The following is a 22982-nucleotide window of genomic DNA, read 5'->3' as shown; positions in this document are numbered from 1 at the left end:
GGGAATGCCACTACCATCAGCCCCGCCAGCCTGGGGTACGGGAATGCCACTACCATCAGCCCCGCCAGCCTGGGGTACGGGAATGCCACTACCATCAGCCCCCTCAGTGGCAGGGGCTTTGCTCTCATGAACACATGCAGCCCTCATAACCACACCATGAGGACACACTGAGGCTCAGAGAAGCCAAGTTTCTGGGCAAAGGTCACTGAGCAGGATCGGGGGTGACCTGCTTTGAGGCCCTGCCCAGGTCTGCGGAGATGTCATTAAGTCGTTTTCCTTTCTGGCAAATTATATAATTTTAGTGTAAAAAAAGTTCTGTTTCAGGTTCTTAATTTAAAAACGAAAAAAAAGTTAAACTGTGTGGTCCTTACCCTATGTCTTAGTTATCTATTTCTTTATAACCATTTACTATAAAATTTGACAGCTTGAAACAACAAACATTTATTATCTCACAGTTTCTGATGGTCAGGAATCTGGGAGCTGCTTGGTTGGGTAGTTCTGGCTCAGAGTCTCTCATGAGGTCACGGTCAGAATGTCCATCAGGGCAGCAGTCCTCCAAAGACTTGAGTGGGTCCTCTTGCAAGTTGGCTCATTCACATGGCTGGAGGCCTCCACTCCTCACCGTGTGGCCCTTTCCATACATTGCTTGAGTGTTCTAGCACATAGTGGAAAACTTCCCCCAGTACAAGTGATTGGAGAGAAAGAAAACAAGAGAAAGCAGATGTGTCTTTTTAAACCTAGTCTCCACAGTAGCTGCTGTGTTGTTTCTGCTTTTCTTTTCTTTTTTCTTTTTTATTAAAAAAAATTTTTTTATTATTATGTTATGTTAATCACCATATATTACATCGTTAGTTTTTGATGTAGTGTTCCATGATTCATTGTTTGCGTATAACACCCAGTGCTCCACGCAGAATGTGCCCTCCTTAATACCCATCACCAGGCTAACCCATCCTCCCAGCCCCCTCCCCTCTAGAACCCTCAGTTTGTTTTTCAGAGTCCATCATCTCTCGTGTTTAGAAGAAAGTCACTGAATTCAGCCTTCACTCAGGGAGAGGGGAATTAGGTTCCACTTCATTAAGGAAAGAGCATCAAAGAATTTGAGACATATTTTAAAACCACCCCACTCTCTCCACTCCTCTGAGGAAAACAAAACAAAACAGAAAGAAACAAAAATACCACCACCCCTAAAAGTAAATCACTTTGCTTTCTTGTTTGACTGTCACTTGCATGTTCTTACCACCCAGTGGCTTCAGTTAAGAAAACATTTCCCCACCCCTGAACTGCTTCCTAAGGAAATGGTTATTTGCATAGCAGAGACATCTTTACTTCTCCAAGGAATTTACAGGGACTAGAAAATGTACAAATAATACAACTTGTCCTTTTGATGAAGCTCTGATTTGAGCCAGGCATTTGATCTAGAATCTGCCTTCCACTCTTTATCCTGTAGGCCAGTGACCTAAGGGAGGCCACCAGAAGGCTGAGCTGGTACCTGGGACTCTCGCGTAGATTGGCCCCCACATACTTTTCTCCTCCTGTGGCCCTAGATGAGGCCTGAGCCTCAGGGTGGGGATTAGCCTGCTGCCTGGTATTCCTAGCCTCAGGACAGATGGCTCAGATCTTTAGGTCCTGGGAGCCATCTCTCCCTGGGCCAGTTGACCTTGGTTGGAATCAGCCAGCTATTTCGAGGTTTGAGTGAACCTATACTAATTACCAGGGTCACCTGGCAACCTGGAGAACTCTGCTGTTGGCCATTCCCAGCTCTCTGACCAGACTCCAGGTGGACATTCTGTAAAAAGACTTCTATAGCTCCAGGAGGGTGACCCTAAGGTTAATTCTGTAGTTTAAAGTGATTTTTTTCTTAGAAGAAGAGAGCAGAACCAGTTCTAAAATCAATGTGTTTTTACCTTTCACCCACTGCACCTACCTTAATCAGAATAAGTATTAGGAACTTCTGCTACTTAAATCAGACATCAAGACTAAACACTTGAAATTATGATTTCTTCCTTTGAGAGGAAATGATTAAAATTTCTAAAAATTAAAATTATAGACAAGTTATACTTAAAGAAAAATATATGGATATATATTTGTATATATATGATTTATGTATATATATATGTGTGTGTGTGTGTGTGTGTGTATATATATATGTATATATATATAATCAAGTGAGTTTATCAGTATAGAATATTTTAAAACCTTTAGCTTTCATTCTGCCTGAAATTAAGTGCATTTTACCCTAAAGGGGTAGAGGTAGTTACTAGAGCAAAGTAACTGAAACCTGAGGATAAAGAAAAAAAGAAAGAAAGTATGTGCCTCTCTTTGATCATTCACTCCTCAAATGTTTACTGAGGTGAGTGCTACAGTTAATTTTCTAGATGCTGGGGATAGCTTATAAACAAAACAAAGCCCCTGCTATTCTAGAGCTGATATGATACCGGGAGTTAAACAATAAACAAACAAGAACATATGTAGTATTTTAAATGTGGTAAGTGCTACAGAGGAAGACAAAGCAGAGGGAGAGGGTAGGGAGTGTGGGGGCAGGGAGAGGCATCAAGTAAGAATTACAAATTTAGATAGGGTGGTCAGGGAAGACCTGAAACCTAAGGCAGCATTTGAGGAGAGATCTGGAGAAAGTATGGTAGCAAGTCACGGGCTATCCGGGGTAAGAGAGTTCCAAGCAGAAACAGAGAGTACCAAGTCCCTGAGGTAAGAGAGTGCTGAGCTTGTTCAGGGACTGTTGTAGAGGGCTTTGTGCAGGGCCCAAATCAGAGGAAGAACAGGTCCTGTGGGTGCTAGGAGGTAGGTGATAGAAATCTCTGCAAGCTCTTAGCAGGGCTCTGGCTTCTATTGTGAGTGAGATGAAGACTATGAGAAGGCTTTGAGCAAACCTGAGAAATGATATAATCAGATTATCTTTTAGAAGTATTCTGAGTATTTTGTTGAGAATTTACCCAGGTAAGGCAGGTTGGAAGGCCAGAAGCAGAAAGTTGGGATAGAAGAGCCTTGCAGTAATCCAGGTGAGAGATGATGGTGGTCCGGAACAGAATGGTGGCAATGGAGGTGGTGAACAGTGGGCAGATTCTGGATATATCTGAAGGTTCAGCCAAAGAAGATTTGCTGGTGGGCTGTAGGGTGTGAGAGGCAGGAAAGAGTCAAGGATGACCCCCAGATTTTAGGCCTGATCACCTGAAAGCTTGGAGCTGTCATTTACTGAAACGGGGAAGACTGTGGGTAAAGAGTTTGCAGGAGTCAGGTGTTGGGAAGATGGGAGTTCGTTTTGGGCATAATAAATTTAAGATATCGATTAAACATGCTAGTGGAAATTGTGAGTTTGCAGTCAGATGAAGGAATCTGAGTTAAGTGATCAGTCCAAGCTAGAGGTATAAATTTTGGAGTCACCAGCCAAGCGACTGGATGACATTTCCAACAGAGTGAGTTCCATATAGAGGACAAGCCCAAGGACTGAGCCTTGGGTATTCTAGTGTAGCAGTGTCCAGTAGAACTTTCTGTGATGGAAATGTTCTCCATGTGCTCCATCCAGTATGACAGCCACTAGACACAAGTGGCTATTGAGCACTTAAAACAGCACTAGTGCAACTAGTGGAATTTTCAGTTTTTTGGAAGGAACGGAATTTTCAGTTTTTTGAAATTTTAGTTTAAGTAGCCATGTGTAACTCAAGGCTACCATATTGGGCAGCACGGCTCCAGTAGCTAAAAGTGGAAGAAGCAGAGCGGGATCAGCAGAGGACAGGTTTTAACACAGGAAAAGAACCAGAAGAGAATGTTGTCTCAGAAACCAAATATACAATACTTGAATAGTGCTCATAGATTTAGAAGATCTGGAAGACTGGGAATTGATCTTGAGATTTAGGAAGAGGTAGCCATTTCAGTGACATGGAGGAGACAAAACTGACTGGAGGGTGTTCAAAAGTGAACAAAGGGCAGAGGGAAATGTAGACAGTAAGTCTGGACGACTCTTTCGGGAAGCGTTGTGGTTGTCTAGGAGAGTGTGGGAGTAAATGGACTGGGGAAGTAGAGAGGAAACCAGGCAGTGCCAAGGGCACACTTGGGGTAAGCAGTCATGAATTTAAAGTGAGTGTGGTTGTATATTGTTCTCCAGCCACATTTATCAGCCTGAAAAGAGGCACAGAGTAGCAGAGAGCTCAATTTAACCACAGTTGGGATTTAACTGAGTATGAAGTTGGTGGTTATAATGATGGACCATGGAATCTAAGGTGTGTAGGAGAGAAGGGAGGACATAATGGTACTGAGGGATGGAGGAAGATGGGATGTGTATGGGATGCAGGGCCTGCTGTAGTTGAAGAATTATTGGAATTAGAATACTAGAGAGAGTTGGCTGGAATGAGAAAATGAGACTGTTGGAGAATAAGAGGATTGACATTGAAATTTTGGAGGTCATGACGTTGTTGGTGATGGCAAGGTCAGGATAAGACCATGGGAGTCGGTGTCACTGAGATAGAATGGAAGAGGAAGGAAGTCAAGGAACTTACAGGCCAAGATATTGGAGGGATGTCTAGCTGACATGGAAATCCCCAAGAATTAGAACTCACATCAGAGAGTGCGTCTTCAAGGCATGAAGCAGGTAAGCTAGGGGGAGGTGACTGCAGCTAGGAGGGCTGATTAGGGGTGGTATCAGGAGTCTGATGGTAGAAGAGTCAGAGCAGATCGTTAGGGAGGAGCAACAATTGTCCTGAAGCAAGACAGGAGCAAGGAAGACATCTACCCATCCAACAGGCCCTGGGCAAGAGGGAGGTGGGAGAGAAAAGAGCCACCCCTTGAAAGAGCTGTAGGGGAGACAGGGCCTTCAGGCTCCTGTGAGAGCCAGACAGTGAAGGGAATGTTCCAAGAAGAGGGCCCCCTGGAAGGCCTGTGGAGGACTGAGGGGCAGGGGTCTGAGGAGGAAGGCGTGTAGGACTCCATATAAGAAGGCACTTAGGTGGATGAGCAGTGACCTGGGAGTTGAAGGGGCATAACTAAGAGTGGACAGACGTTATGGTAAGGCTGGCTGGTCTCCAAGACGAAGAGTGAAGGGGAGGCTGCTAGTGTTGAAGGCAAAGGAAGAGTTCTGGGGTGTTTGAGCTGATAGCAGTGAGGGTGAGTGGTCTTAAGCAGAGGATGTGGGTCAGGAAAGAAATTCCTTCCAGAATTACCGAATACCCCCAGGTGTCCCGTGTCTGCCTACCTTAACCTGCTCTTTCTAAACTCAAAGCAGTTAAGCTTCAACTCCTCATTGGCCTCAGTTAGCTTCTGTGGTTCTAGTATGGAATTGATCCTATGCCAGAGCAGGAAAGGTCGGTGACAGCGTCAGGGCCGGCTCCGGGCCCAGCAGCTGACATGTGTTAGGTGCTTCGTAAAGGTCATTTTCCTCCTCTCCCCCCAGCAACCTCTTTAGTTTCGTCTCCTTCCTTCCTCACTGAAGGAAGTTATTACGTCTTTCCATTGGTATTCACACGCCAAAAGCCAGAGATACTTTTTTCTTGCAAAAGCAAGAACTCACATAATTCTCAAATGAAATGACTGTATGTCTGGCTCCCTTCTCTTCCCCCATCTGCCACCCAGGACGGGCGTCATGGGCATGTAACCTCTAAAGTCACACAAGACTCTTGGCTTCATGCTCTGCTGTTGCCATCCTGCAATTCTTAATTTTTGAACAGAGGGTTCCCAATTTTCATTTTGCACAGGGCTCTGCAAATCATGTAGCTGGTCCTGTGCTTATTCCAGCCCCCCCCCCCCGCCTCAGAAAACCCAAATAAGAGTAAAATATGACCCTGGCGGGGTCAGGTCATTTGATTTATTATCCATCGATGTGTCAACATTTTAGTGATGAAGGGTATTTTGAAAATAATGAAAAACACCTTAACCATATCATTTGTAAATAAGAAAATAATTGAGTTCATCTAAAACCTATGAACTCCCAGTTTTTAATCTTTTTTTTTCAACCTGAGGAACTAGCATCACTTTCAGAAGGATTCTTCATTTATTGCCATTACCTCCACGTATTAATAAGTTGAAAATCTGAAAGTTATTCTTAACTCCAGGTGAAGCGTGACTGAATTATTATTGTTCATGCCAAAGAGAAGATTGAATCCTTCCTTGAGCATGCTTCATGCCTGCATGTAGGAGCTCCCCCTTGTCTTTACAGAAGACTTCCTCTGGTGCATACATTCGAGAACCGTGGTCTTGGGTAAGAAAGAGGTGACACAGGCAGGGCAGGTTAGGACAAGGATGCATATCAGGTGGAATCATCATTAATCTGGGGGCAGAGAGCAGACCTGCCTTATTGCACTCACAGTCTGGGGAAAGCAGACCCCTCCACAGATTAAGCCACTGAACCTGGATAATGGTGACTGGTGTTAAATGAGGAGTCCACACGGGCTTTTTAGATTCAACGGTGCCAGACATGTACTCGATGCACCCTTGACCCAGATTCAACACGAATTTGTCACCAAGACCGGGCAAGCAGGTACCTGAAATACTGACAATGTAGTAGTTCTTTTACTGCGGAAATCATAGTGATGATGCTGTGATACACAATAGCAAGTATTTTCTACAGAGAGGGAGCGTTTGGATTAGAGAGACACAAGCCACATCCAGCATTTCTTCTTTAAACGTTAGAACCCTTTCTGGAAAGCCGCAGCCTAAATTGTAGCTTATTGCTTGTTTTTTAGCTGTCATTTTTGTTTGTTTTCTTCTAAGAAAATAAACACGCTAAAAAATATTTTTTTGCCTTTTTTCCGCCAGTCTAAACCTCCACGGTGGGCACATTTAAAAGTATAAAAGTATTAGGGGCGCCTGGGTGGCTCAGTCGGTTAAGCGTCTGCCTTCAGCTCCACTCATGATCCCAGGGTCCCGGGATCAAGCCCCACATCGGGTTCTTGGCTCAGCGGGGAGCCTGCTTCTCCCTCTCCCTCTGCCTCTCCCCCCGACTCGTGCTCTGTCTCACGCTCTCTCTCTCTCGTTCTCAAATGAATAAGTAAAATCTTTAAAAAAATAAAAGTATCAATCTTTCACAAACTCAGTTCACCTTCCTACTGGTCTTTTTACATCCTATTCTTTTGATGAGAAAACTAGCTGGAACATTAACATTTCTTAAATATAAGGATTCTGACTTTTTACTCTTATCAACATCCTTCTTTGGGGTGTACAAGTTGACAAATTATTTGCTATTTTTCCAGGCTGTCCTATGGAGTCAAGAATCCATTACACAAAGGAGCCAGTTGAGAAGGGGGAAAACACATTAGGCTGGGTTTTATTCTCCTTACTGATTTTGAATTAAATCAGAGGCTTAGTGGATTCAGCTTAGTACGTGTGAGCCTTATATGGGAAGCTGTAAATGATTATTTGCCCTCAGGTCCAGCTGGCCCGGTCAGTCTTCCCCCTGAGACACATCAGCAAGAGGAGGGGCCCCGATGAGTCTGCCAAAGCTGTAATTCACAGTGAGGAGGGAAATGTTGTCAGAAGACCTCACCAGGTTTAGCTTGCAAGCTGGCAGGCAGCCATTGGCTCTCCAGGTGAGGCTCCACTGTCTTGAGATGGCGAGCTGGGCACTTGACCAGCTTTACTGCAATAGTGAATTGAGCTAATACCAGCTGGCTGCAGGCATGCTTCCTGCCCTGAAGCCCAAGGCTCTGACGTGAGGGAACTTCGAGAATGGCATGCATTCGTTCAGGTATTCGTTGAACACCTACTACATATGCCTGGCACTGTGCTATATGCTGGTTATATAATGGTAGACTTCATAGATATGGCCCCTGCTTTCTCATGGGCCATACCATCTAGTGGAGCAAGTCAACATTACAAATCCCACAAATTATCTAATAGTTACAAATTGTGGTAAGGGCTAAGAAGGAAAACATAATGTACTGACTACATTTGAGGCAGGACTTTATTTAGATCAGGGGCTAGGGAAAGGCCTCCAGCGTTAAGCAGAAGTTACTTGGCCAAAGAGGGAGGCATGGTCAGGTTGAGAAGTAGCACACGCTAAGGCCCTGAGTCAGGGGTGAGCTTGGCTTTTCTAGGAAACTGAAAGGCAGCCAGTACGCCCAGGGCGAAGTGAGCAAGATTGTGAGTACTGCAAAGAAGTCCCGAACGTAGGTCAGGACCTAGAGCAGCAGGGAGAGGAAATTATTATTTCATGCTAAATGTTTCATCCTCGTGTGGTGCTGGGAAGCCACCAGGAGTTTTAAACCAAGACGTGACATAATCTGATTTATGTTTTTAGAAGTACTTTTCATTCACAAAGGGTAAGGCTACAAGCACTTAATTTTTCATGATAATTTGGGGACTATATCAAAAAGCATGCAAATCTCAAAACTATCAAATAGGGCAACCGGGGGAGTGAATGAGGCTTAATTTCTTTTAAAAGGTTGCTTTATAAATGGATGCCATTTAAAATTAGGGCCAGAGGTCTGATCACCATAGTTGTAGCAAGAGCTCTGCTGAAGAGATCGCTTCTGTCTTTTGGAACATGAATTTAATTTAAAAAAACCTCAAAACAAAACACAAGGAGCCTAAACCATCAGTATAAATTTCTACTGCTGTCTGTAAAGCAGATGTGTGCCTTTTTAGCTGGCTGCTATTCTCACGCAAGTCAGAGGCCGTGAGAGAAAGAGAGGAAGCATTGGTGTCTGGTCATAATGGATTGTATTTCTTTTCCTAGGGTTTTGTTTTGGTTTTTTTCCTTCTTTTTTTGCTCTGCTTGACTGTTAAGAATGAAAACAAGCCAACTCTATGGTCTCAGATGAAGGGAGAGGAGAATATCAGAATGAGGTGGATGGGGATTCTGCCACGCCCCGAACCTCAAAAACACTGCTAATTCCTATCTTGACTTTCTCAATAAATAATGAAAACGCCAGGGACTTATAAGTGAATGTTTTGTTGGCTTAGCCTGTGTTTCTGAAAGAGGCTCCCTTTGCTATTCGCAGAGGAAAACTGGTTTCAGTTGGGGAGTTTTAGAAGGGTCCGGATTAACGTGCAGATTACCTTTCCTGCTTATGAATAACCCATGACGGATTTTAACCCTCCTCTCCAAGAATGAGTCCACTCACTGTCCACTGTTTGGGGGAGCATAATGCCCTAACCAGTACCTTTCTCCTCAGAAAGAATTTATTTCCAAAAAACGAGAAACTTTCTTCATTCAATAGCTTTAAGATAAAGTAAGTGTATGAAATCACTAAATGACATTCTAGCATCTTTATTACACTTCAGAAAAACTTTTTGGACTAGTGTTTGCTTTCCTACCCTTTAGCAAATAAAAGTCATTCCAACACCTCCTTTGAAAAGCGACTATTAGAAAGATTGTAAATTCCAGATTGTTGCTTAACTGGCCCCAGAAAAGCTAGTTAGAGAATATATCCGAGGAAGCTCTTAAGCACTAAATCCCATTATAACTAATAGCATCTCTACATTACTCTGGTATTGGGGGGGGGGGGAACAATAAGATTTAAGTACCACTAAAGAATTTTAATAGTTCCTTAGAGATTACGTTAATAGAGTTTAATCATAAATTATACCTCTTTCCTGTGTTCAGTGACACACTAGGAAAATATGTCAGTTGATGAGCAGTTTCCAGAAGAGATACACTACATAAATTATGTTTCTTTTTTTCATTACTTTGTTTTATTCTTTGAAATAAATCTTTTGAAAATGGTGGCTAATTTTCATAATAAGCTAAAATGTCATCACAAACCGATGATCTAGTGTGTGTAGCTTTTGAAATATTTTTTCTGCCACGTAAAAAAGAAAAAAAAGTCAGTGCCTTTATCTTTATTACATTTATATAAGGAAGACCTTGAATTGAAATCTAATAGTTTTTTGCTGACTCGCCCAATGCTAATATCTACCGTGATATTAATTTTATTGTTGCTCATTTGGAAACCTCGGGATATAAAATAAGCTTAATTTTAAATGATAGGTATTTGACAGCCTGGAAGTAGTAGTGGGGGTAGCGGGAAAGGAAGATGACAGCTCTGAGTCCAAACATTTCATGTAGATTGGAAAGTGGAGGCTCCTTTTTTTTTTTTTAAAGATTTATTTATTTATTTGAGAGAGAGAGCATGTGCGAGTGGGGAGAGGGTCGGAGGGAGAGGGTGAAAGAGAGAGAATCTCAAGTAGACTTCCTGCTGAGCACAGAGCCCGACCAGGGCCTCCATCCTAGGACCCTGAGATCAGGACCTGAGCCAGTCAAGAGTTGCCGCTTAACTGACTGAGCCACCCATGCATCCCAGAAAGATATGAAGCTGTTACCCAAGTGAATTTGCCTAGCAAGAAACACAGTTGAGCCCAGAACCCAGTTATGTGACTCCTGGTCCGAGGCTCCATCAAGTCCACAACTATCAAAGATAGCCTAGATTGTAACTGTGGATGTATTAGCTTTGGTGTAACTTTAAACTTTTCCATTAATGTAACTGAAGACTTACGTATTTATGTTTAGAATTGGTATTTAAAAACATCGTGGGAGGATCAATTACACAATGAAGCACACTTTTCACGTGATTTTTGTTTTCTAATGCTATTCACAATCGAAACAGGTTTAAAAACACCATTGTCCACTAGAGGTCACCTCTCCTCAAGATAAGGGTCAGTCCCCTTCCCTAATGCTCTGTTAACCTGGTTTTAAATCAAGCACCGCCACCTTGGAGAAATGAACAGCCTTTTCTATCATGGGGATTCCATGTGGTGCTATAGCTACACATACTTGTATTGGTAGGGAGAGCTGTCTGGGCTACTGAAAAACCTGGAGGGACGGAGGGAGATTGTGCCCCTGCTTCCTCTACACGCGCACGCACACGCACACACACACACGCACACTTTGTGCTAGTTCTGGCTTGACTCCTCTTGACAGACCAACTTATTTTTGTTTGAAGGTCTTGTGTTAGTTAGCCCTGGCAGGTTTATACTACCTTTCACTTTCCTGCCACTGCTCTCTGACTCCAAAGGCTGGGAAATGGAGACGAAAAGAAATGGTCCTTAAAAACTGACATATATTTGGGATGAAACCATGTAGACTTCACCCAAATTTATCTGAGTCAGTTACTATTTTTCTACAGCATGCGAATTTCAGTCAGCATTGGCCAGAAAATACTATGAGGAGAGGACTAGGACTGTGTCCAATAAACAAGCACTTTGGCAGATTCTATTGAAATATAAACCGTCACATTATTCTAGAAGGAGAGGGAGGCTGCCTGCTATAGCACTGCCTGACGCATCTGGTTTCAAACTGTTGTCTGTAGAAACCCAGGGTTGCGGGAGATAAATTTCTAAAGGCTCACTTGCACCTGTTCTATGAGCTGCTAAAACACCTCACCCCCAACACCCCCCCAAAAAATCAAATTGGTAATTAAAGAGATGTGAAAATAATTCTGAGTATAGATACAAATGAGATTGTCTGTGAGATCTTGGGCATTTAGAGAAAAGTGGTCCCGAAAAGCTGTGGTAAGAAGAATGTAACATTTCAGACCAAATGTAGTGATTCATTCCCTCATGCCTATGCAAAGTATTTTGCCCCACCCCCTTTTTGACATCAGCATATTAATTTATCTCTCCAGGCTAAGTAGTCTTTTACAGTCCTTAAAACTGAACTTGTAAATGTGTCATTGACCATGTAGGTGGTACCTCTGGACTGGTCTTACTAAAAAGTCATGCCTGTGCATGTCCAAGAAGGAAGAATTATCTGAGATGCCCGCGGGGCCCAGCACAGTTCAGTGCCAGGTTAGGGCACATTCCCTCATCAAGCCTAATAGGTAGATTGCACAATGCCAAGTGAATGCCCCATACCTCAAATGAGCAGGTCCGGTTCTAGAGAGATGACCTGTTGGAAGTTTGGGCACTCTGTCTTTTCTCTATCTGTTCCTTATGACAAATGTGAGCAGTTGCTCTATAGTGTTAGTAAGTCAATCTGGAAATAAATTTCTTATTACTTTGCTGTCAAGCTTCTAGATATGTTTAATGAAGAATATCAGAGATTGCAACATAAGGTATTAAAAAAGCCTGCTACCATTTCCAACTACTTATCTATGTGAAACCAGATTCTTTTGATGTGGTGCAACCAAACAAACTAAATAAATGTAAAAATACAGTTGGACTACAACTTTAACTGACGTCTATAAATTCTGTTTTCAAATATTTATGTACAACAAAACAGCCTCATGTTCTCAATAAAGGGTATAAGCGGTAAATATAAATTTGAACTAAAAATTTTATGTTGCTCTAAAAACACTTCTATTATTTTGCATATCAGTTTTCATTTTAAAAACAGATTCTAATACTTCAAAAAAGAAAAGAATATGTGACAACCATTGATTCACACTAATAATTTGCTCAGGAAACTACTTTTTAATACCTGAAACAAAGGTAACCAGGGTCAGAATAGTAAAAACTTCTGAGTAAATTAGTTTACAGTGGTTTGTAAGACTCTCAGATAAGTTCCTTATTTATAGTGACAGGGATAAAAACATTATAACCCATCTCATTTTTATGCTTCTCTCACTTCCCATTTCTGGGCCTCAGAGCTTGTGGGAATATTCTGATACCAAGCATAATCTCTGTCATGTGAGAAATGACCTTGATGCAACAGGAGCCTCCAAGTCCATTATAGGCACTCTATCCCAGAAGTCACAGACCAAAGTAACATGCTCAAATCATAGTTTATTGACTCAAGTCAGAATGCACATCAAAAAGCAAGGGAAAGGGGACACACTGACATACACAGGACACGGCGTAGGACCACACTACCTGAATCTTAGGTTATACAATATTTCTATGTCCAGCCTTTCTGCCACAGCCACCTTCCCTGTCGATGATAAGGTTGTGAGCCAGAGTTGAAGTTTGAGAAGGGAGGCCCAGTTAGACAGAGATGCCTGCCAATGACATGCAACTTGGTTTATCAGAGACACAGGGGTAAGTCCTTCTGGCTTCGTCTGTAGCTCACCCCCTCTCCTGAGGAGCAGCTATGGATTGTATTTGCATTTTTGGGGCAGAGGACACGTAGGGCCAGAATGGATGTCACCAGTGTACAATCTAATGAATATTGAATGCCTCAGGTTATTTAGTGTGTTGTGAATATTAGGTGCTTCTTTATTCTTTCCATTCCTTTCTGTGCCCTGCACACACACACGCTTGATCCAAGTCTAACACATCCAAGTTACTTAGTTACTTACTGATACTTAACCCATATCATGAATTCTGCCTCTGTCTACTTGCACACTCATTGTCTCAATCTAAATATCTTATGCAGTTTCACATATGTCTGACAAGCTACTACATATTCATCATCTATTCTTCACACCTCATAAGTTTCGTTCATCCCATTTGTTTTTCTTGTCCTTCTATAGCATTAGCCGAATATTTTCAAGAAATACAGCAGCACCCTCTACAAAATCTCTTGGAAAAGCTTTCCACCATATTGGTCCAGACTCTGATCCCACCCTATCCCTCCCTGCCCTTCAGGTCTTAACCACCTGCTCCTCCTTTAAGGGCCGAAGGATACTCCCTACCTGTGCTCCTGCATCTTTCTCCACCAGGACCACCGCGACCTCCTTCTTACTCAACACTGCTTCATAACTTTGTTCATCATATCTTCAGGTCCACGGCTGAGTGGAGACCCATCATGTGCTCCTGGTCTAACTCCAGGACCTGGCCCTTTTGGTTATTTTCACCCATTGTTGTCCATTTCTCCCTTCTTACTAGCTCCTTCCCTGCTGAACATGTATATGTTTGGGTCTCCCCTATCTGAAAAATCAACCACAACCACAGCCCCTCTGATTCCACTATGCACTCCAGCCTACCACCCTAATGCTCTAATTCATCAACAGACTTCCTTACAAACTGCTTTCTACTCAGTCCTTCAACTTCTTAACCACTTATAACCTGGCTTCTACCCTAAAACACTACTACTGAGATTATTCTCTCAAGAGGAACCGATGCCTTCCTAAGAGTCAGAACTGATGGCTTTTGGTTGTGTTTCCCTTCCACCCTACTGGTCTTGTCTGCTTCCCTGCAGAAAAGCATTTGAAGCAATGTAGTGCAATTTGCCAGCAACCCCCATCATCCCCTCACTACACTGGTTTTCATTTTCCTCCCACCCTGTTAACCACATTCCCTTGCATCCTCTTGCTCTCTAAATGTGGGCTTTCACCCAAGATTAGTATTAATTTCCTATTGCAGCTGCCAAAGTTTACCCCAACTTAGTGACTTAGGTCGATATAAATAATTATCTTGTAGTTCTGGAGGTCAGAAGTTTGTAAGGAGTCTTACTGGACTAATATCAACATGTCAGCAGGGCTGTGCTCCTTCTGGAGGCTCTAGCGGGGAATCTGTCTCCTTTCCTCTTCTAGAGGCCTCCCATACTCCTTGGTTTGTGTGCTCTCCCTTTGTCCTCAAAGCCAACAACACTGGGCCAGGCCTTTCTCACATTACCATCTCTTTGACCCTTCGTCTTTGGCCTCCTCCTTTTACCTTGAGGACCCTTGTGATGACATTAGGTCCATCTAGGTAACCAGGATAATCTCCCATCTCGAGGTCAGCTGATTAGCAACCTTAATTCCCCTTTCCCAGGTGGGGATTAGGACATGGATACTTTGGGAAGTCATTGTGCTTATGTCTTTGTTGGGATGTCTTTGTTTCTTGCTGTTTTTTCTCTACAGTCTCTCCCTTCATCTAGTTTTCTACAGCTTCAACTTTCCTGTCCCTGCAAAAAACAAAACAAAACAAAAACCCAGATTCTGTCTGTTGACCTGACTTGTCTCCTGAGCCCCGGTTGCCTCCTGCACCTTCAACTCAGAACTTATGGGGAAAAATAAAAGAACTCATTACTGCAGCCCAGTCCCCCAGAATCAGTTCCCCCTTCTGACTTCCCTGTTCTTTGCGCAGCACCAGCTTTACTCCGAAAGCAGTACTCTCAAAGCCTTATGACTCCTTGTCTTGTCCACTCGCAAGTCAGACCACTGGCTGGATGCATCAGTTCATTTTTCACGGTGTCTCATGCAATGCGTCCCTCTGTCTTTTCCTTTCCATCCCCACTATTGCCTGCATCGTTCAGGCCTCTCTTTGTTCTTGACCTCTTGCATTGCCTTTAATTAGGAGGGGGGGGTTCCATTTCTGTTCCTCTCCTGAGCACCCAAGAGCTGTTTTATATTTTATTCTCATTTCATCCTGTCAGCAATCCAATAAACAAGGAATTAACATCCTCAGTTGATAGAAGAGGAAACTGAGGCCCAAGATAAATGAGATGATGTTCTGAAGGTCGTGGTCATTTATACATTCAGTTAAAAATATTTATTGAGAGCCTGTTATATGCCAGGTACTATTTCAGATGCTGGGGATATTAGCACTGAATAAACCAACCAAGATCCAAGTTCTAAGTAAACTTACATTAATCTAGAAATAAAAAAGATCGGTATTCAAGACATGAACAACCAAATGAACAAGATTACTGCAGTCTCCTGGTGTACCCTTGCTAAGAGTTCTCCTCGTCTCCAGAATTCCTAGTGAACAAACAACAAAATCTCTTTGAAGGCACAAATCATGCACCATTATATACAATCATTTGTATCCTGCCTTATTTCTCTTACCAAACTCCTTGAGGACAGAAACACTTCTTCACGTAGCACATAATAGGAATCTGTTTCAACTACAAGGTTGTAAGAATTGGGGGAAATGTCGGGGACAGTACTTTGTAAACTATAAAGCCATTTTCCAAGGTTTGTTGTCTAGGTGACACCGATTGTGTTCTTTGGTAGGTCCTTCAAGGACCTAGTTGCCCTAATGTGGCCAAGATTGATTTTTTTCATAATTCCTTTTCTTCCATTGCTCTGAAGGAAGCACAGCTGAAAGCTTTAAAAAATGTCTACCTGCTTTTCCAAAATTCTTAAGGAAAAGCTTAAAAGTTTAAGACAATGACTTCCTTGCTCATCTTCCCCACCCGCATAACTGCCTTGTTTCCTAAAATTTCATGGACATTTTCAAACTGGACAGTTCTTAGGTGAATACCCATTTATGCCCCATCCAGATTTTATAGTTAAAGTTTTGCTAAACTTGCTTTGTCACAGCTTGCCATCAAACTGTCTCCTCTATCTATCCATCAGTTCATCTCATTTATTGATGCATTTCAAATGCCTGCATATCATTAACTACAGTTCAGAATTTGTTCACCAGATCTTTTTTATTCTTTTCAGGTACATTTTGCATACAGTGCAAAAGTGTATTATCCAATGAGTTTTGGCAAATGTACACAGCTGTGTAAGCCAAGCCCTTATCAAATCACACAGCTTGTGCCAGAAAGTTCCCCGTGCCCCCTCCGAGTTAGTCCCTAATCCCAATAATTCACTTTGAAACTGTGTGCTCACATGACTTGTAGACATGACTTTTATCACTACACTCACTACCCCAAAAATCTCTTTCGTTCTATTGCTATTAACTGCCACAATTGAAAAAAATACTTTTCTGGATTTACAGACACCATAGTTTGCTCAGTCCCAGAAAAACAGCTTAATCAAGAAATACTCTAATTTTTCTTCCTTTTAAGCATACCTTTGATTCAGATTTAGGTAGAACAATACTGCAGCCTCTTACTTTATGATAGATTTTGATTTCAAGGCCAACCTACGTTGGCTCAGTCAAAGGGGTTTATTTCTCCAAATCTAGTGAGCCTCTATTTAGCATTGTTTAATAAGAACACATTCACAGGATATGAACCTAGAAAATCTGGAGGGTTTTTTTTTTTTTTTTTTGCTTGCTTTGATGCCTTGTTGTTGATATTCGAGGAGAGGAGGATTTATATTCTTGGGCATGTCACAAGTTTCTTAGGTCTCAGTTTCCGGATCTGGAAAATAACAGTGTATCTCTTGAAGTCCTGCCTAAATCTGAAACCCAGTAGTTTTTATGGGAAGGAAAGTTGTGTAGACCTAAGAAGAAAAAAGAATCTCTACGCTACATAGACCATACTTACATAGTTTGCCAATATTTTTTGGTCCAAAAATAACAAATGTTACTGTAGTTTGGTAAGTTATTCTAGCTTAAATGTTCTTGGAACAGCTGGTTTCTGTTTAAAGTTTTTTGTACTAGCAAATCATAATTTAAATTGTAACACAAAGTCCTTTCCAATGAATGACTATAAAGGGAAGCTTGCTTGATATATTACCTTTTTTTAATCTTGTTTATACCACTTGAGAGGGTTTTTTGACAGGATTTGGGATACAATTGTCAGAAATCTGTTCTCCCCAGAGCCACCTCTGAGTCACTTCCACTATTTATGGAACAGCAACTGTGAAGAGTGGGATCATGTTTAGACTTTTTTTTTTTTTTAAACAACACACGATAAATGTTTTTAGGAGCTTATGTAATCTATCCCAGAGCCTTTAGTTTTCAGAAGAGAACAGAGTCCTGGAAGCGTCTTTTTAGGCCTTTACAGCTTGAAAGCATGTTCCTGAGTCTTCAGGTCATAGACTGTCAAAGTAGTAACTTGAGTCAAGTTTTAATAGCCTTTGAAGTTAAAGCTGTTCTGTCTTGGAAAGTTGGGGTGTGCCTTCTATATTAGGTAAAGGATTTTCATTTCATCTTATTTGTCACCTTGCAAAAGGAACTTTTAGTAGGCCCTACTTTTCCTTACACATACTTATGAATCCAAAAACTTCATCTAGGGGGTTGTATAGCAAGGTGCTCCACACAGAAGTCTATGTCTCTGTCCAGTGTGGATGACTCAATAGAGAAGGATGGAGTTTGGGATGCGGGTGTACTGAATATTGTTTCCTTTCCCTGAAAAGTTTCTGTCATCTTTTCTTCATCCTGCACTTAGGATGATCTAGCTCAGGTTTCTGCTTCATTCATCAAACTTCCATTGTGCCACGTGCCAATGAACAGGCCTAAAGAGTCCTTAAGTCCCACCGCCTGTCTTTCTCCTCCACAGAGAAGGGCTGGGAGCTTCTGCAGGCTACATCTTCAGGGTACTTTTCGTTGGAACCCGGTGCCAAAATCCGAACCTGTGAGATCATCTGTAGGGCCTTCCCTGCCACTTCTTCACTCCCCTAACTGGGAAGCTGAAGCCATGCATGTGAGTGTGTCCCTGGAGTGGAACTCGGGTGGCAAACTTCTCTCCTGTTTGAATCTCAGATCACAAAAATGAAGAATATTTCTAAAAGTAGGTTTTTCTCTTCCCAAAGAACAGAGGTGTTGTTACAAAATTATAGATACATCACCATATATTCCTAATGCAAATTCCCACCATTCCTTAAGATAGGGCTTGATGTGCAAACTTGTTAAACATGTTGATTTCATTCCTCAGGCATAAAGTACTTTTTTTCCTCTGTCAGTAGCATGATGAAGACTGTGTGGTTAATAGTAAGAGTTTTTGAGGAGGTGGAGAGATAGATAGGTAGGTAAAAATTAATTAAGAATAATATCCCTATTGAATTTTTTTTTAATTTGGTGGTTTAAATTCAGTCAAGTCTTTATTGAGTATCATTTATGCGCTCAGGGCCATATTATTAAGAAACAACAAAACAAATTGCCTATGGCAACTGAGTAATATAGATAAGGAAATTTTATTTTTTTGTTTATTTTCTTAATTTGCCATCATTAAATTAGCTTCAAGAATTTACAGAGCTTGTTGTTTCTTTCTATATATCCTAAAATCCCAGAATGACCCTGTGAAGCATTTCAGAAATTGTCTCCCTTTCCCCCGCCCCCAGAAACCCATATTTCCCTTGAATACTATCTGCAAGTCCAGAACTCTTTCCATTACAGACTCTTAGATAGAATGGTCTGTCTCTAGGATAGTATGTCCTGTATTAGAGTATCTATATATTCAAGCCCTGGCATTGGATTATATATAGAGATAACCTTACTTTCAAAAACAAACAAAAAAACCCCTTGCGATTTAGTTTCATTTTCATGAAACAAATGATTTATACTGACTTTCATACCTTAATAAGCTCCCTCCCTAAAAAAATTTTAGGAATAATTATTTCATTTGATTTCTGTGCGACTTAAAAGGCAGCTTAAAAGCCAAAAAGAAGTGGGGAATCAAAAACATTACCAAGTAACATCCTTTTAAGGAACGAAGACCCTCCTTTTCGTTATAAAGTTGACAAACACTTCAGAAACTCAACACGGGAAACATCCATTCAGCGTCCATGTTCAGAATGGATTGTTTTCCCTTCCGCACTTTAAAAGTTCTGAAATGATCCTCAAGGCCTCTTTTTTATAAGCAGCATGCAAGCAGCATCTGTGGGCTGGCAGGATGATGCCGGAGGTTAGAAATGTTCAGCTGCAACATTGATTTGTGTCTGCCTCTCTCCCTCTCCCTCGCTGGCCTTTTTCCCTTTAATGAGGACTAGCATGTTTCCACATCACTTAGCTGCCTTCATAAAGCACCAGAAGGTCACACCAGCCCCAGACTGATCCTTTTCTTTGTGCCTATAATATAATTGGCTGATTGTGCCAGCGAGGAGCGCGCCCCCTCCCCCAGCCCCGTCCTAGCTCCATGTTTGTGAGCCTCGCTGCTGGTTTCCGAGGAGAGCGGCTCGGCTCGCTGCGCGCTTCCCGGCACAGGCGGTGCCACTGCGCAGGTTGCTCAGCGAAACAGCATCCATTTTAATCTGCGGGGAGCCCCTGCCTGCCCAGGGCGTTCTCGCCGCCAGTGGATGCTCCGCGCTTGGCCTCTGCAGCCTCGCTGAGCCGTGCTGCTTTGGGGTCTGGGCCCTAGGATGCACTGAGATGGTACATCAGGAGAACTGTTCGTATCAGGTAAGACTTACAGCCTGATTGTGAGGCCGGGATCCTCGGGGAGAGGAGGCCTTCCTCTTCCAAAGCAGCAGGTTGCCTCTTGCCGGATTTGCAAGGGATTTTGCCACCCTGCACTCCTGGTGTTCCCCGCATACAGTATCTGAATTGTAATTAGGTTTTCCGGGGAGTAATGGGGCAGAAAACACTGCTTCCTTGGCCCTTAAAGCATACCGTGAAATCCACTGAGGTGATCTGTGTTTTGCACGTTCTCTGTCTGGGCAAATGAGAGGAACTGCTGTAAACTGTAATTGAATTTAAGGGGCTTCACGGAGGGAAAAACCTGGTCAGAATTCACTCGGGGAACATTGCAAAATACAATTTTTGCTCATTGCATAGGATGGGAGTTGTTTTGCATCCAGTTTTTAGGATTGTCTTTAAGGGAATTATGTAAATAAGAAGCGTAATTGATGATCTGAGACATTTTCAAAAATCGGCCAGCATGCACTTGGTGTTTAAAGTTGCACTTGTATGTCTTTCCAAACTTATTTTTACTAGCATGTTGTTTTCAGTGGTTAGTAAATAAGAATTAAGGGGCTGACGTGCATAAAAAAACTCCACATGGAAAATTTTTTAGTATCACATATTCATCTTTGTGCTAATTTGCTACGTGGAGTTTTGAATTATACACTTAGACGATTTCAAAAGATCAGTTCGAGAGTGTTAATAACTCCTTCCTGCAACTTGGACTGTCAAGGCAACACTGAAAGCGTCCTTGATGTAATCAGACAACGAGAATGTTCTCAGAGTAATTGCTCTTTGCAGCAGCAGGCATGGCTAATCCAAGTCCAGGGTGGTTACTATTGGGGGATTACTCAACTGACCGAGTTCAGAAGCTCTAAGAGACCAGTTCTTTAACTTAACAATGCCTCTTCCTTGTGTGAGGTGGGTTGCCTGAGACAAGCAGGTGTTTCTCATTAGGTCAGATTTCCCAGAGGTAAATGTATGCAGGCAGAATCGTACATTTCACAGGACTCAAGACAGTGGTTTCTCAGCTAAGTAAAGTGTGCCTGTAAAATACATTTATCCACTCCTCTCTGCTTCAAGATGGGAATTTTGTAATTACGGGCTTGTTTTATTGTATTTTCATTTCATAGTACATCTAGGTCCAGAGAGCCTAAATATCGAGATTTACGCTTCCCAGGAATTCTTCCCATGAGAAAGGGAAGATGCTGAGGAAAACCGAAAACTTCACTTATACACAGTACAGGGTTTGCGAATGGGGAATGTCAAACACCTGTGGAGAGCCTAGCCTATTGATGGCATGGCTCCAGGTGACTAAATTACTATAAAATTAAAATAATTTTTCTACTCTCTTTTCAGAGAAGCTATGTAATTTAACTTTTGAAAGGCAAACTACTATAAGATTATTCCCTATACCTTTTCATTAAGTTGGTCATGAAATCACTGGTTTTAGAGGTCAAGAATTGGTCAGATATCAGCAATTTCATCTGAGGAGAAGGGGTTTTGTTAGCCGACTACTTCTGAAAGGAGACAAATTGATTTTATTTTACACGAACTACAACATCTAACACTGTCATTGTGTGTTTAATAGTTTTGAAATATTTATTGTTTATTTTCACAATAAAATTAAGTGTATTAGGCAGATGATAATAGAAGATTCTGTATCTCTCTGGAGTTTTGGAGTAGAACTACCTTCATGTGTATGTTTGAAACATCCTCCCTTTATTCATAAATCAGTAAAAACAAAAACATTCACCGTGAAGCCAAGTCTTAATCTACTTAGAAACCTTAGGTTTGAACCCACCTGGCACTGCACGTGACTGGATTCAGAATGGGCAGTTTCTCTAAGTCCTTGGCTTGATGTTATCATAGGCACTGGTAGTATCAACGGTAGGATGTTTTTCAGAAACTTGCCCTTTTTCGGATGAAAGCTTGTTTATTTATTTGTTTTTAAGGATGAAAGAAAATGCAGTGATTAAAGCAAATTCCTTAGGGTAGCATTTTTAGTGAGTAAGAATTTATTTGTAGGACTGACTCCTTCTTCCCATAAATGTATACCAAGGTTTCTTAATGGAGAGTCCATGAATGGAGCTCCAGGGACCAGTTCCCCAAAACTATATGCACATTTTGGTGCATATGTCTAGGTGTATATTATTACTATCATCATCATCATCGGAGCATAACGGCCTCCTAACTGCCCCTGCTCTTACTCTCCCCCTGCCCCCCCCACTGTAGCCTAATTTTCAGCACAGTATCCAGAGTGATCTATTAAAACCTAAGTCAAAGCATGTCACTCATCTCAAAATTCTCCTCCTCAGAATAAAAGCCCATATCCTCTCAGATCCCTGACCCCCAGGGCCTTGCATCAACTAGCCCCTGATTCCTCTGGGACTTTCCACATTCCCCTTTCCTTTCATTCCCCTGCCACTATGCCAGCCTGGCCTTGAACTTGCTGTCCCTTCTGCTGGTGTGTGCTTCCCCTAGGTACTCCCATGTGGGGTTGCCAGATTTAGCAGATAATCTGCAGTGTTTGGAACATGTCTATACTAAAAAGTCATTCTCCGTTTATCTGAAATTCAAATTCAACTTGGCATCCTGTATTTTTCCTGTCAGTAACTGTCTCACTTCCTTCAGGTCCTTGCTGAAACGTCACCTTCTTGGGAAGGCCTTCTCTGGACTTAACTGTGTCAACTTCCAACTCCCCAGTTCTAGCCCAGTGTCTCTGTTACACTTCCCTAATTACTTTTATACCTGGCATTCATCACCATCTATCAGAGACATATTTTACATATTTGTCTATTTTCTGTCTCCCTCACTTTATGTAAGCTCCGTGATGGCCATAAATTTCTATTTATATCCATCTGCTTTCCCAGTGCTTAAAACAAACCCTCAGGTAATGTGGATGGATAGGCCTACTATGTATAAAATTGACGAAGAGAGAAGGCATTGTAAACATACTATGGCATCGTGGTTTCTTATATTTCTGATAGCCACTGGGATGACTTTGAGTCTTACTCTATCCTTCCTCCCCCCCCACCCTCCCACACACACCATTAACCTGCACTGTTTTCATTGTCTGTGGGTCATAATATCCCTCTGTTTCTTGTTAGTTTTCTCATCTATGAAATGGGATGTTCCCTAGTTAACATCCTGGCATGGTTCCTGCCAGAAGCCACCTTTCTGCATGAATAAGTCAGTTACCGTGAATTAAGAGCCACCTT

General features: G+C 42.0%; 1 protein-coding gene and 1 long non-coding RNA gene across 6 annotated transcripts in view; one reads left to right on the top strand and one right to left on the bottom strand.

Moving 5' to 3' along the window:
* The window catches only part of LOC141373704 (uncharacterized), an 18107-nt gene extending 17467 nt beyond the window's left edge, over positions 1-640 (bottom strand). Inside the window, exon 1 of the long non-coding RNA XR_012379953.1 lies at positions 454-640. This is a non-coding gene — a long non-coding RNA (uncharacterized lncRNA). The remainder of the gene's footprint in view (positions 1-453) is intronic.
* SCHIP1 (schwannomin interacting protein 1) overlaps positions 1-22982 on the top strand; it is a 531518-nt gene that overhangs the window by 459330 nt on the left and 49206 nt on the right. Inside the window, exon 1 of one of the 5 annotated variants that reach the window (XM_025869859.2) lies at positions 19405-19761. The exons of the other annotated variants lie outside the window; for them this stretch is intronic. Within the exon in view, the coding sequence (XP_025725644.1) occupies positions 19732-19761 (30 nt within the window). The 5' untranslated portion in view covers positions 19405-19731. Of the gene's footprint in view, positions 1-19404; positions 19762-22982 lie in introns of those variants that run through there. 5 annotated transcript variants of the gene reach the window in all.

Source organism: Callorhinus ursinus, unplaced genomic scaffold, assembly GCF_003265705.2.
Source record: "Callorhinus ursinus isolate GAN/ISIS: 27379988/994484 unplaced genomic scaffold, GSC_fseal_2.0 scaffold1, whole genome shotgun sequence".
Lineage (NCBI taxonomy): Eukaryota > Metazoa > Chordata > Mammalia > Carnivora > Otariidae > Callorhinus > Callorhinus ursinus.
Note: the sequence above shows the minus strand (reverse complement) of the source record. Positions and strands in the feature narration are given on the sequence as shown.